This window comes from Aotus nancymaae, unplaced genomic scaffold (genome assembly GCF_030222135.1).
Source record: "Aotus nancymaae isolate 86718 unplaced genomic scaffold, 86718_ANA_hifiasm-v0.15.2.pri h1tg000053l, whole genome shotgun sequence".
In the NCBI taxonomy this organism is placed as follows: Eukaryota; Metazoa; Chordata; class Mammalia; order Primates; family Aotidae; genus Aotus; species Aotus nancymaae.
Genome location: NW_026988467.1, coordinates 32,184,565 through 32,199,079, shown reverse-complemented (window position 1 = coordinate 32,199,079; position 14,515 = coordinate 32,184,565). Strand labels below are relative to the sequence as shown.

The window sequence follows — 14,515 nt, the reverse complement described above, 5'->3', positions numbered from 1 at the left end:
TTATGCCTGTCCTATTTCCTGGATGAGAAATTCCTCTCATCTTCCCTGGTTACTCACCAGGGAAGTGAAATTCCCTCACCTTCCTGGCTACTCACTGCTAGCATCTCTTGGCTCTGACATCTCTCTGCTTGCCAAGAGGCTTACCCACTGTCCATAGTTGGGTCTTGATGGCAAGGCCTTCAGCAGAGCCCTGTTCAGGGTGATACTGGCCATCTCGGGAGACTGCTGTGTCCCTGACACTTAAGTCCCTGGCATATATGTGGGTAGGTGAACACAGCCACAGACACTCTTTCACTTGGGGTGAATAATTCTCTGGTGTCCTCACAGGAAAAACCTGGGCATCTCTACAGCTGCTTTTTTGTCTTCCTGTAGACAGGTACATCCCTGCCTTCCTGGGGCTTTTTGTTTTTCAGGCTTTAAACTTTGAAGATTATGGAGTGGCCAGGACTGCTGTGTGAGCACTGACTGTATTATACAGTGCTAGAATATTCCATACAACATTGCCCTTGATTAAGCAAAGAGGCTACAGGCTAGGTGTGGTGGCTCACGCCTGTAATCCCAGCACTTTGGGAGGCCAAGGCAGGCAGATCACTTGAAGCCAGGAATTCGAGACCAGCCCGGGCAACATGGTGAAACCCCGTCTCTATTAAAAATACAAAAATTAGCCAGGTGCAGTGGCACACGCCTGTAGTCCCAGCTACTCAGGAGGCTGAGGCATGAGAATCGCTTGATCCTGGGAGGCGGACATTGCAGTGAGTGGAGATTGCACCACTGCAATCCAGCCTGGTTGACAGAGTGAGACTCTGTCTCAGAAAAAAAGAAAGAAAGAAAGAAAGGAGGCTACAATCTGATGTACTTCAAATGAATTCACTTGGCTTAGCAGGTATTATATTATTTAGAAGTAACTAGCTTTAGGCCCGGTGTGGTGACTCACACCTGTAATCCCAGCACTTTGGGAGGCCACGGAGGGCAGATCACCTGAAGTCAGGAGTTTGAGAACAGACTGGCCAACTTGGTGAAACACTGTCTCTACTAAAAATACAAAAATTCGCCAAGTGTGGTGGTGGGTGCCTGTAATCCTAGCTACTCAGGAGGCTGAGGCAGGAGAATTGCTTAAACCTGGGAGCTGGAGGTTGCAGTCAGCTGAGACTATGCCACTGCACTCCAGCCTGGGCGACAAAGAGAGACTCCATCTCAAAAAAAAAAAAAAAAAAAAAAGGAATAACTAGCTTTTTAGAACAATGGAATTGATGACTCAGCTATTCCAGGCTGGGGTGCTGCCCTGCAGAGCATGATATAGCCTTCATTTTCTTTATTTTTTATTTTTTTGAGATAAAGTCTCACTCTATCACCCAGGCTGGAGTGCAGTGGTGCGACCTCAGCTCAGTCCAAACTCTACCTCCTGGGTTCAAGTGATTCTCCTGCTTCAGCCTCCTGAATAGTTGGGATTACAGACGTGAACCACCACGCCTGGCTAATTTTTGTATTTTTGAAATGGAGTTTCATCATGGTGGCCAGGCAGGTCTCAAATTCCCAGTCTCAAGTGATCTGCCCGCTTTGGCCTCCCAAAGTGCTGGGATTACAGGTGTGAGTCACCACGCCAGGCCCAATATAGGCTTTAAATCGATGTATATAATGCTTTGTCCTTTGTGGCCAGAACGCATAGGAAAAGGTAGAAGTGGCTGTGGCACCTTATACGATTGCACCTAAGGGCTAAGAGTTTTCTTCCTGTCTCTTGAGATTCTGGGTATTGCAGCTCAGAAAGTGATAGCATCGGCCAGGCACGGTGGCACACGCCTGTAATCCCAGCACTTTGGGAAACTGAGATGGGCGGATCACCAGGGCAGGAGTTCGAGACCAGCCTGGCCAACATGGTGAAACCCCCATCTCTACTAAAAATACAAAAATTAGCTGGGTGGGTGGCACGCATCTGTAGTCCCAGCTACTCTGGAGGCTGAGGCAAAAGAATCGCTTGAACCTGGGAGGCAGAGGTTGCAGTGAGCCGAGATCGCACCACTGCACTCCAGCCTGGGTAACAGAATAAGATTCCATCTCAAAAAAAAAATTTTTAAAAAAGAACCAGGTCCCTTCCATAACATACACAGACAGATCACTCTCTCAGAAAAAAACAAAACAAAACAAAACAAAAAGACCTTTAGATACTAAGAGATCACAGAAAATGGAGAGAAGAAACAGCACAGAAATAATAGAAGAACATTTATCAGAGGTAAAAGACATGAGTTTCTAGAACAAAAATTAGCTGGGCATGATGGTGCGTGCCTATAGCCCAAGCTACTAAGGAGGCTGAGGCACTAGAATCTTGTGAACCTAGGAGGCGGACGTTGCAGTGAGCGGAGATCGAGCCACTGCACTCCAGCCTGGGCGACAGAGGGAGACTCCATCTCAAAAAGAGAGTGAGGATTTGGGTCACCCCAGGCTGAAGGCCAGGGGAACCTGCAGTGGATAAGGAAGGGAGAAGACTTAGGCCACAGGATCTGATATAGAAATGGGGCTGAGGTCTCCACTTGTATTTTCTTAGCTGGAGGAGTGTGCAAAGTCTGAATTACTTCTGCTTTCTCCCTCTTATTTCTTTTTCCCCTCTTAAAATAGTCGTCATAATCATAAAAATTTCTTTTCCATTTCCCCTGTTTTTGCATATAGGATTTCTTGGTGTGATTTAATTTGCCAATTAGTCTCTAGGTTGCAGAGTGGTGACTTGGAATCGAGTTGAAACTGGAAGAGGATACCTCATATATTAGGGTCAGTAATTACTCTACTCTGTTCTCTTTAATTGCAAACAGAGTCTCCAACTTCAAATTTCCCCAGGATGCAAAAGAGTGAGGGAGATCAACCTTCAGTAGAGTGGACCTCTGAGAAGAATCTACTGGAGTTTGGAACCCAGGATGCTTTCTTATCACGTTGTTCCTTCTTACCTGGGCAAAAGCACAGGTGCCCACTGTCCAGGTGTCATGGATGGGCTCTGTGTCCTGTGGAGAGACCCCGTCCCGGGTCCAGGACATCAGCCCTGGGTCCTGTCCCAGGCCGGATCTTTCTTCTTCTTTCTCTCTCTCTTTTTTTTTTTTTTTTTTTGAGACGGAGTCCCACTCTGTCTCCCAGGCTGGAGTGCAGTGGTGCAATCTTGGCTCACTGCAACCCTCACCTCCCAGGTTCAAGCGATTCTCCTGCCTCAGCCTCCTGAGTAGTTGGGATTACAGGCGCCCACCACCATGCCCAGTTAGTTTCTGTATTTTTAGTAGAGGGGGCTTCACCATGTTGGCTAGGCTGGTCTCGAAATCCTGAGCTCAAGTGATCCGCCCGCCTCGGCCTTCCAAAGCGCTGGGATTTCAGGTGTGAGCCACCGTGCTCGGCCTCTTCTGTCTTCTCTTAAAACATAGTTTTCACTAAGTGACTTTAGTCAAATAAGCACAAAAAAGAATATACAATTCCAAATTGTGATAAATGCTGTGAAGGAAAGGAACGTGCCCTGACATAAAAGGGGGAACGAATGTGGTCTAGGGAGTCAGAGATCTCTCTGAGAAGAGATCTGAAAAAGGAGTAAGTGGAGAGGGGGAAGAGCGGAGAGGGGCGTGCTGGAGGGTAGCTGCGGAGAGGGACCGTAGGGGACAAAGCGGGAGAGGCCGACAGAGGGCAGGAAGCGCAGAGCCCCGCGGCTGCTGCATTAGGGGATGTCCCGGCAATGGGGAAGCCGTTGAGGGGTCTAAAGCCGGAAGGTGGTGACTAATCAGATTTCACCTGAAAATGTCACGCTGTCTGCAGTGAGGCGAACTGATTGGAAGGGCCCAGCGAATGCCAATAGGAGCGAGCACCGGACCTGGAAGGCCTGGGTCAAGGCGGCCCCACTCAAGGGCGAGGCAGTTCCGGCGCAGGGGCCTGGCGCGCGGCTCCGCGGAAAACCGAACCGGCCCACGTGGGCCCGACCGCCCCGCCCCACCGCACAGACGCCGCCCGACTCCGCAGTCCCCGCCTGGGGCTGGGCGCGCTGAGCCCTGCACCCACGCCTGGACCGCGGAGACGCCGAGGCCGAGGAACCCCCAGCCCAGGGACTGGACATCACCGGGGCCGGGCGGAGCCAGAGCCAGACGCGCCGGAGCCGGCGCCTCTAGACCGTGAGTCCGAGTCTGGGTTCGGAGGGGGGGGGCTTGGGGCCCAGCCGCAGGAAGCGGGGAGTCACAGCTGCCTCTTCGCGGAGACTAGGAAAGGTTGGGCTCTGTCTCCTGGGATGGTCGCCCACTTCCGCAAGGCCAGGAAAGGAGGGTGCCTCCTATCTGGGGGGAGACCTAGTCCTGGGGTGTCGGGGTTCCCATTTTACTATCTCTAAGAACCTTGTGATCCCTAGCGCCACCTCCACCCCATCCCGGCTTCCATCCAAGTATAGGAAAAAAGAAAGCATTAGGGCGAGGCGAGATCTCTAGGCATCTTCCCACAAGCCTTGCTTAGAGGGTGATAACAAAGGAACTGTTCCCACACCCTTCTCCCTAGGACTTCTGCCCATTGCTGGAGGTGGGGAAAGTCCCTACTACCTATGGAGCGCCTCCCAGTACCGGCTCCATTTACCATATCCTTCCCCTTCATGCTCGTCAGTTGTTCTAATCCCAGTGCTGTTTGGTCAGTAGAATCCCTTTGTCAATTCAAACCCTAATTTTGGTTAGAAACTGGTTACCCGGGAGAGAAGAGTGGTGTGGCATGCCTTCCCTCCAGGGCATCAGGATGGCGCAAGCTAGGGACAGGGACACAAGATAATGGCCTTGTTCCAGGGGCATTAGGAGGGAAGGGGGCAGGCTCAGAAGAAAAGCTTGTCACTGGGGGAGGCCGGGCTCCCTGGAGCAGAGAGGGAACCGAACCCTGCTCTTCCACAACCCAGCCCTTCCAGCCCTGCGGAGTCGGCAGTAGCTTACTGAGTATAGAAATTCACTGCAGTCTCTTCTCCCATTCCTTCACTCAGCAAGTGCCTATATGCAGATAGCCTGGCTTCGAGCTCTATGCTGGCTCTGGGGAATATAATGGAGGATATATAGTGGAGGTCCAAACCAGATTACAAACTGCTATTACAAGATCATTACAACAAACCAAAAATGCCAGTTGAATAGACATTCGCTGATCGTCCATCATGTATGCCAGGGACAGACACAAAGCTGGATGAGACAGTGTGTACCCAGGGCAATGGGGACCCAGAGGAAGGCATAAGTAACCATGCTTGTTTATGTAATATTGGGGCAGTATCAAGACAGCTTCATAGACATGGGGACATGGGGATATTACAGCTGAGTTTTGAAGTACAAAAAAGGAATTTGCTGGGTGAAGGGAGAAGCTTTGAGGGGAGAGGATATTGAAGGCCAGAGGAATAGTGTACGAAGAACAATGCTGTGTTTTGAGATCTCTGGGTGGTTTGCTATGATGGGAGGGGCAGAGTGGCAAGAGGCAGGTGTGGAGGGGCGAGCAGGGGCCAGATCAAACAGGGCCTTGTAGGCCACGTAGAGGTTTAGCAGTTCAGAGAGGGCACTTGGAGCGGTGACAAGTCAAATTTACATTTTTAACTGGAGGCAGAGAGATCAGTGAAAAGGCCGTGGCAATAATCCAAGTCAGAAATGGCCTGGAAGAAGAACAATGGTCAGAATGTGGTTATCAATGAGATGGGAGAAGGAAGGAGAGTGAGGAGCCCAGGATGCTCCCAGCCTTCTGGATGGAGGGCAGAGCCATTTTGCTGAGGATACTGAAGAAGGAGAGTTTGTCTGGTTATGTGGAATTTTTTTGGGGGGACGGGGGACGGAGTCTCGCTCTCACGAAGGCTGGAGTACAGTGGCAATCTCAGCTCACTGCAACCTGTGCCTCCTGGGTTCAAGCGATTCTCCTGCCTCAGTCTCCCAAGTAGCTGGGATTACAGGCACCTGCCACCACGCCTGGCTAATTTTTGTATTTTTGGTAGAAATGGGGTTTTGCCATGTTGGCCAGGCTGGTCTTGAACTCTTGACCTCAGGTGAGCCACCGCACTCAGACTGGTTAAAAAGAATTTGAGGAGCTTATTGTTGGTTGCAGCGTTGGATAGCAGTTAGATCTGGGCTGAAGACAGATCTGAGAGTCACCAGCATATGATGGTCCCTGAAGCCACAGCAGAAAATGAGGTCATCTAGAGAGAAATGCACAAAATGAGAAGACAGCCTGGCTCTGAGGGCTGAGGAAAAACCATCTGCAGGAGGCAGAGAACGAACAGGTAGACAGGGAGGATGAAAACCATGAAGGGAAGTGCTACCAGAGGCAAGAAAGGGCTTGACAGGGAGTGGCCAGGCTCTTGCTCACAGCCTCATCCCTGCAGCTAAGTTGCCCTGACTTCAGGCACTCCACCCTGTCCTACTGTGACAGTCTCCTGCTTTCCCTTCACAGACCAGATGTTCGCCATCCAGCCAGGGCTAGCTGAGGGGGAGCAATTCCTGGGGGACCCGCCTCCTGGAGTATGTCAGCCCGAGCTCCAACCAGACAGCAACTCCAACTTCATGGCAAGTGCCAAGGATGCTAATGAGAATTGGCATGGGATGCCAGGCAGAGTGGAACCGATCCTGATGAGGAGCTCCTCTGAGTCGCGCTCTGACAACCAGGCCTTCCAGGCCCCTGGGTCCCCTGAGGAAGGGGTGCGCAGCCCCCCAGAGGGAGCAGAGATTCCCGGGGCTGAGCCTGAGAAGATGGGTGGTGCTGGCACAGTCTGCTCCCCTCTGGAGGACAACGGTTATGCCAGCAGTTCCCTGAGCATCGACAGCCCTAGCAGCAGTCCTGAGCCTGCCTGTGGGACTCTGAGAGGCCCTGGCCCTCCTGATCCCCTTCTGCCCTCAGTGGCCCAGGCTGTGCAGCACTTGCAAGCTCAGGAGCGCTACAAAGAGCAGGAGAAGGAAAAGCACCACGTGCACTTGGTGATGTACCGTCGCCTGGCACTGCTGCAGTGGATCCGGGGCCTGCAGCATCAGTTGATTGATCAGCAGGCCCGACTGCAGGAGAGCTTCGACACCATCCTGGACAACCGGAAGGAGCTTATTCGCTGTCTCCAGCAGAGGGCAGCACCATCCAGGCCCCAGGACCAGGGCTAAGAGTGTGCCTCCACAAGTGTGCAAGGGTATGTGTGTATATTTGCAGGCATGTGTGAGGTTGTGCCCTAGTAAGTACCTAATTATTTGCTGGCATGATTGCAGGTAGGCATGAGTGTGAACGTGCTAACATGTAGGCAAGTGTGTGTCGGCATGTGTGAATAAGCATGTATAAATGAGCTTAAGTGCTGTGTGCACGTGTGTACACACAAGCTAACTTATCTGCAGACCTATATGTAAGTGTGTAAGAGTGAACATATGTGTGTGTAGTAAGAAGAATGAGGAAATCTGTATATGCGTGTGTAGACAGGTACCCAGCAGTGTGTGTTTGTGCACATGAGTGAGGATGTATATGCAGAATATGTGTATGTATATGAGTGAGTTTGAGTGTGCAGGCTTGTGTTGGGTGTATGGGAGGGAGCCCTCGTGTGTGCAGGGATGCATGGGTGGGGGTGCAGGCGTGCATGGGTGGGGGCGCAGGCATGGGAGGTATAAGGAGCATGTGTGTTTGCAGGCAGACTCATGAGCAGGTGTGTGCAAATATATATCCAGCGGTACCTGTGGAGTGTCCATCCACACTTTGTGTCCCTTGTGGCCTACCCCAGCCTTTCTTCTCCACTGGGTCCACTAGACAGAGGGCTAGCATGCTGTCATTTATCTGAGGGTTGTGGCTGATCCATTCTCCTGGGATTTACAGGCCACCTCTCCTCTCCTTTTCCCTCACTAAACCCAGACTTGCTGAGCTACGGCTATTTTCCCTGATGTTGGCTTTGCTGTAGGAGGTTTAGTGGCTGCTCTGGCCTGCCATGGCATTTTGGCTGCAATTTTGTCAGGCAGTGGGTGGAGAACTGATGTCAGGAAGGGGAACTGGGAGTAGTGATGGAGATGATGGTGGCGTTGGGGACAGAGAAGGACATAGGGGACTGTTCCTCTTGAACTCTGCCTTTGGGCACATGGGAGATGGGGACAGGGGAGATGGTAATAGTGGAACCCTGTGAAGAACAGGAGAATGGGAATTCTAAAATACTAGTTCCCAAACAAACCATCTCTCCATTGGGAAAGGAGCTGTGGCAAACCCTGTTGATTTAAGCTTCTGATGAAAAGCAATGTATGTGTATAAGTTTGCAAGTAACAGACAAGATGTTCCAAGGCTGATGAGGAAAATATCACTTCCATGTCTGTGCCTCTACCTTGCTGTGCCTCTCTGGCTTTAGCAGCACTGGATGTCGAATTGGTTTGGTCCATTTCTCTGAAGTCGGACTGTCAAGATGAGCCAGAGGTTGGCTTTCTGGGACAGGAAGGGGACAGTGTCAGCCTAAACCTCTGGAAATGCTTAGGACGCTGAGTTTTAACCCCTTCCTTCACTGCATGGCCCTTCAAACAGGGATTGGCAGGTTCCGTGAGTTACAGAGTGGGTGAGTCTTAGAATCAACGAGTAAGGTAGCTGAGCTCTCTGCTTTGTTCCTGGGAGCCAAGAGAATGCAGGATCCTGGTGGGTGAGCAGTGGTATGAAGAGGGGACACTGATGAGTGAACAGTGGCATGGAAATCACTGATGCAGCCTCTGGCCCTCAGTCTCCCTGTCGGCAAAGTGGGAGAGCTCTTCCTGTCTATCTCCAAAGAGTTTGGTCCCTGATAGGTGGGTGGGTGAAAGGTCCAGGGAGCAGGGGTGAGGGGTGGGCCGTGAAGACTTTTTGTCTGTAGCTCTTGCATATCGAGTGTGTAAACCCAGCCTTTGGATCAACCCAGAATGAATAAACTGGGCAGAGAATTAAATTTCTTGAGTATGTGTTTTTCTTCGACCTGTTGTCTGGTGGTCTCTTTTCCACACCATCTGAGCTCCCCTTTTCAGTAGGGTCCTGGACGAGGAGCTGGGGGGTGGTTTCGGGGGGAAGACACTGGAGAATGTAGACTGCTATGCCTGATGACCCGATGGGGTGGGGAAGTCTCTCAGGGGCCTCCCAGTGTGACAGGGGAGATGGCCTCTACCCTGAGGGTCCCATTGGGACTGTCCTTGTCCCATGTCACCTTGGGCCTAAGTGAATTGTAAGGGACACATACCATATACACTTTCACATACTCAACTGTACCCTGGGCCGTGCGCAGTGTAATCCCAGCACTTTTGGAGGCTCAGGCAGGTGGATCACCTGAGGTTGGGAGTTCAAGACCAGCTTGGCCAGCATGGTGAAACCCCATCTCCACTAAAAATACAAAAATTAGCCAGATGTGGTGGCAGGCACCTGTAATCCCAGCTACTCAGTAGGCTGAGACAGGAGAATCCTTTGAACCCAGGAGGTGGAGGTTGCCGTGATCAGAGATTGCGCCATCGCACTCCAGCCTGGGCAACAAGAGTGAAACTCCATCTCAAAAAAACAAAACAAAAAACTGTAACCTGGCATCATCACTTCCCTGAAGGGCACTCTGACTATGAAAGACTGAGTTCGGGTCCTTAGATGGTTTTGACACACATGTAGTTATAATATGTAGTCATCTTTGGTATCTGAGGGGATTGGTTCCGGGACCCCCAGGGATATCAAAGTTCACAAATCCGAAATACTGCATTTTTTCTTTTTTTTGAGACAGAGCCTTGCTCTGTCACCCAGGCTGGAGTGTGGTGGCGCGATCTCAGCTCACTGCAGCCTTCGCCTCCCAGGTTCAAGAGATTCTCCTGCCTCAGCCTCCCAAGTAGCTGGGATTACAGGCGTGCACCACCACACCTGGCTATTTTTTGTATTTTTAGTAGAGACAGAGTTTCACCATATTGGCCAGGCTGGTCTTGAACTCCTGACCTTGTGATCCACCTGCTCGGCCTCCCAAAGTACCCAGATTATTACAGGTGTGAGCCACCGTACCCAGCCTGTATTTTTTTTTTATTTGATTTATTATTTTTGGAGACAGGGTCTCGCTCTGTTGCCCAAGCTAGAGCATAGTGGTGCGATCATAGCTCACTGTAGCCTTGAACTCCTGGGCTCAAGTGATACTCCCACCTCTGCCTCTGAGTAGCTGAGACAACAGGCATGCACTACCACACCCAGCTCATTTATAGTGATGGCTTCTCGCTATATTGCCCAGGCTGGTCTCAAACTCCTGGCTTCAAGCCATCCTCCCATCTGAGCCTCCCAAAGTGCTGGGATTACAGGTGTGAGCCACTGCGCCTGGCCAACATATTTATTTTAAACCTCACAAAGTATACTTGTCACTGAAACAGTTAATAATTCTTGTCATCTCCATACTTGACACTTAAATAGTATTGAACCAATTTTAACAAATTCCATTTACTAAGAGATGTTCGGGCAAAGGGCTAAGGCTAAATTTGAATGGCGATTTCTGACAATGAGACGTCTGTCAAGCTTCAGAGCATAAGAGGGTGAATTTTTATAAGAAGTGGAGCCCCTTTCTTTTTCTTTCTTTTCCTTTTTTTTAAATTTTATTTTTTTGGAGACAGAATCTCACTCTGTCACCCAGGCTAGAGTGCAGTGGTGTGATCTTGGCTCACTGCAACCTCCACCTCCTGGGTTCAATTGATTCTCCTGCCTCAGCCTCCCGAGTAGCCAGGACTACAGGCACCCATCACCATGCTTGGCTAATTTTTTTGTATTTTTAGTAGAGACGGGTTTTTACCATGTTTCCCAGGCTGGTCTCAAACTCCTGAGCTCAGGCAATCTGCCCACCTCAGCCTCACAAAGTGCTGGGATTACAGACATCAGCCACCGAGCTGGCCAGGAGCCCCTTTTCTAAATGTGTGAGGGCTCTTCTGAGCACAACCCCTGGTGAAGGACAGAGGCCCTGAAGCCAGACACCCTGGATTTGGACCTTGTCCCCATTGTTTTGTGTTTCCGTGACCTTGGGCAAGTCAATGAACTTTCCTGTGGTTTAGTTTCCTCATCTTAAAATGGAACAATAGTAATAACTACTTCGCAGGGTTTCTGCAAGAATTAAATAAATGTGTAATATATAGAAGACTTAAAACTGTACCTGGCACATAGTAAATTAGATTAATGAGAATTATGATTATAAATCACGCTTTTATGGTACACACAACTTTTTCATAGAAAAACGTTTTTTCTTAAGAAATTTTAATCTAAAATAATTTTTTTTTTTGAAACAGGATCTGGCTCTGTTGCCTAGGCTGGAGTGCAGTGGTATAATCTTGGCTTGCTGCAACCTCCGCCTCCTGGGTTCAAGCAATTCTTGTGCCTCAGCCTCCTGAGTAGCTGGGATTACAGGTGTGCACCACTGTGCCTGGCTAATTTTTTTATATTTTTAGTAGAGATGAGGTTTCACTATGTTGGCCAGTCTAATCTCGAACTCCTGGCCTCAAGTGATCTGCCTCAGCCTCCCAACATGCTGGGATTATAAGTGTGAGTCACCATGCCTGGCTGAATCTAAAATTTGAAAGTCATCTTTAAAGGGGGAGGGGGCTTTTAAAAAATAAAGCTGTGGCTTATGCCTGTAATCCCAGCACTTTGGGAGGCCGAGGCAGGTGGATCACAAGATCAGGAGTTCAAGACCAGCCTGGCCAAGATGCTGAAATTCCATCTCTACTAAAAATATAAAAAGTTAGCAGGGCATGGTGGCACATGCCTGTAATCCCAGCTACTCAGGAGGCTGAGGCAGAGAATTGCCTAAACCCGGGAGGCAGAGGTTGCAGTGAGCCAAGATCACGCCACCACACTCCAGCCTGGGTGATAAAGTGAGACTCTGTCTCAAAAAAAAGAAAAGAAAAGAAAGCTGCCTAAATTCCTTTCCATAAAAGATCTCTCTAAGCTGAGAAAAAGATGAAGGTGAGACCAAGGGAATGTGTGGTGAATTGCATGTTTACAGGACCCCTGCCAGTCACTGAGGGTCAGGGACAGGCCTAGCCCCTGAAGGGTGATGGGTTTGGGAAGGAGATTGGCAAGAATAGTGCCACAGCCAGGATGGCAGAGTTTGGAGCAGGGAAACGAAGGCAGGACTCCAGTGGCTGAATTGGTTCAGCCAAGAATTGTGGTTCTCCTTGGCCAGGCATGGTGGCTCACGCCTGTAATCCCAGCACCTTGGGAGGCCTAGGCAAGTGGATCATGAGGTCAGGAGATCGAGACCATCCTGGCTAACATGGTGAAAACCTGTCTTACTAACAATACAAAAAAATTAGCTGAGTGTGGTGGCACATGCCTGTAGTCCCAGCTACTCGGGAGGCTGAGGCAGGAGAATCGCTTGAACCCAGGAGGCGGAGGTTGCAGTGAGCTGAGATGGCACCACTGCACTCCAGCCCGGGCAACAGAGCAAGAAAAAAAAAATGTCATTCTTCATCAGGTCCACTGGCCATGAGGCCTGATCATGAGAAGTGCTGAGGCAACTGCAACACCTCCTTTGGGCAGACCTGGGCTACACTCTTTTTTTTTTTGAGATGGAGTCTTGCTCTGTCACCCAGGCTGGAGTGCAATGGCACGATCTTGGCTTACCACAACTTCCACCTCCCAGGTTCAAGTGATTCTCCTGCCTCAGCCTCCTGAGTAGCTGGGACTACAGGCAAGTGCCACCACACCAGGCTAATTTTTGTATTTTTAGTAGAGACAGGGTTTCACCATATTGGCCAGGCTAGTCTTGCCCACCTAGGTTTCCCAAGTGCTGGGATTACAGGCGTAAGCCACTGCGCCCGGCCCTGGGCTACACTCTTTAGACTTAGTTTCCTCACCTGTGGCAACTGTAAGGGCTGAATGAGAAAATGGGCATGAAGATGCTCTGTATGTGTGCCTCCCCTGCGTGAGGCCCCGAGGAGCCTGCCCCTGTCTTTGAGCAGCTGTGCCGTGCACAGGTAGATGAGACTTGCATCCAAATGCCTAATGCGGTCTGGGCACAGTGGCTCATGCCTGTAATCCCAACACTTTGGGAGGCTGAGGCAGGAGGATAGCTTGAGCCAAGAGTTTGAGACTCCATCCCTAAAAAAAAGGGAAAAAAAATTAGTCAGTCATGGTGGCACATGCCTATAGTCCTAGCCGCTCGGGAGCCTGAGGCAGGAGGATCATTACAGCCCAGGAATTTGAAGCTGCAGCGAGCTATGATCCCACCACTGCAATGAAGCCTAAGTGAGAGAGCAAGATCCTGTCTCAGCCCCGTCCCCGACTAAAAAACCAAAAGCCTAATGCATAAGCCACTCTGAACCAAGGAGAGGGGAATGCAGAACTGGCTGTCTAGTTTTCAGCCAGGGACTTCTATACGTGGGGGTTGTCTTAAAGTCATTGGAGTGGGGATTCCTTAGTCCCTGGGAAGGGAGGAGAGTGGGAAGAGTTCATGCACTTGGTAGAGGTTTGGCCAGTCAGCCACCTCCACCCCTTGACCTCTGTCACCAGAATAAAATCCCATGACCAGGAGCAAGAAAGTCTAATCCAGGTTTTGCGTGCTACATGAGGAGTCTTGCTTAGTAGGAGACATAGGGATGAGATTGGAGCAGAGACCCAAAGACCAGCACGGGCAGAGCCCACAGCAGAGGCCTGAGTAGACTGCAGGCACAGGACTGAAAGCATGGAAGGGATTGGCAGAGAAGCCTGTGAGGCTGGGCCCATTGAGAACTTGCTTGCTCTGCAGGGACACCAACTAGGTCAGCCCCATCAAGTATGATCAGAGTGGATGGGGTGAAAGCCTGAGTGCAGGGAGGCAGGAAATGAACTTGGAACTGAGAAAGGGTAAAGCGTTAGGGCACTGCAGAAGAAGGCTCCAGAGTATCATAGACGGGCCCCCCAGTCTGGGGTCTGGCTTGTTAGGGCTCTGTATAATGGCTATCTCTAAGGAGACTGAATGCCCCCTGGTGGCAGCCTGTCACTTGTCTATCTGCCTCTTACTGCCTTCAAGCCTCACCCAAAACCCAGTGTAGTAGGTTTGCTCCTATTCACAGCATGAATAGGTGACAGGAACAGGAGCGAGGCAAGATCTGTAAGGGCCCGGTGAAGGAAGGCTTCCTGGAGGAAGAGGAGCCTGGAGAACCAGTAGACGTGCAGGCAACAGAGGACAGTGATTTCTAGTGCAGAGTGGACCCAGGTGTCTTGGATCCTCCACTTATTAGTTGTGCCTCACTTTTCTCAACTGTAGAATGGGAGAAATGGTGGACTTCTTTTACAGGGTTACGTCAGTTAACAGATGAGTTAACAGATGTTAAGGGCTTAGACCTGAGCCTGCCTGGCTCCTAGGAAGTAGTCCACAAATGTTCATTGTTTTTATCTATCTGACTAGGAGAGGACAACAAGGCCCTCAGAGGGAGGAGATTCGGTGGAGCAGTTGTGCTCTATATTAAAAAGCATTGCTAAAGGGCCTGAAATCCCAGGCCCAGGAGTTTAAAGGATGCAGGTGGTGAGAAGAGGAGCCTGAGATGGGGATGTTCTGGGATCTGAGCCAGACCTCAAATCCACACTGGTATACGTGCTCGCCCACCAGGCACCTGCAGACGCT

The 14,515-nt window shown here is 50.5% G+C and overlaps 1 protein-coding gene across 1 annotated transcript; it reads left to right on the top strand.

Moving 5' to 3' along the window:
* The first annotated feature begins 3,956 nt into the window (after positions 1–3,956).
* CUNH1orf216 (chromosome unknown C1orf216 homolog) lies at positions 3,957–8,864 on the top strand. Its single transcript, XM_012439876.2, has 2 exons — positions 3,957–4,127; positions 6,400–8,864. The coding sequence occupies exon 2, from the start codon at positions 6,405–6,407 to the stop codon at positions 7,092–7,094; it is 690 nt and encodes a 229-aa protein (XP_012295299.1). The 5' UTR covers positions 3,957–4,127; positions 6,400–6,404; the 3' UTR covers positions 7,095–8,864.
* Positions 8,865–14,515: the final 5,651 nt, after the last annotated feature.

Bases quoted from the DNA above. Each gene is read 5' to 3' on its own strand.
- CUNH1orf216 (XM_012439876.2), top strand. From the start codon at position 6,405: ATGTTCGCCATCCAGCCAGGGCTAGCTGAGGGGGAGCAATTCCTGGGG.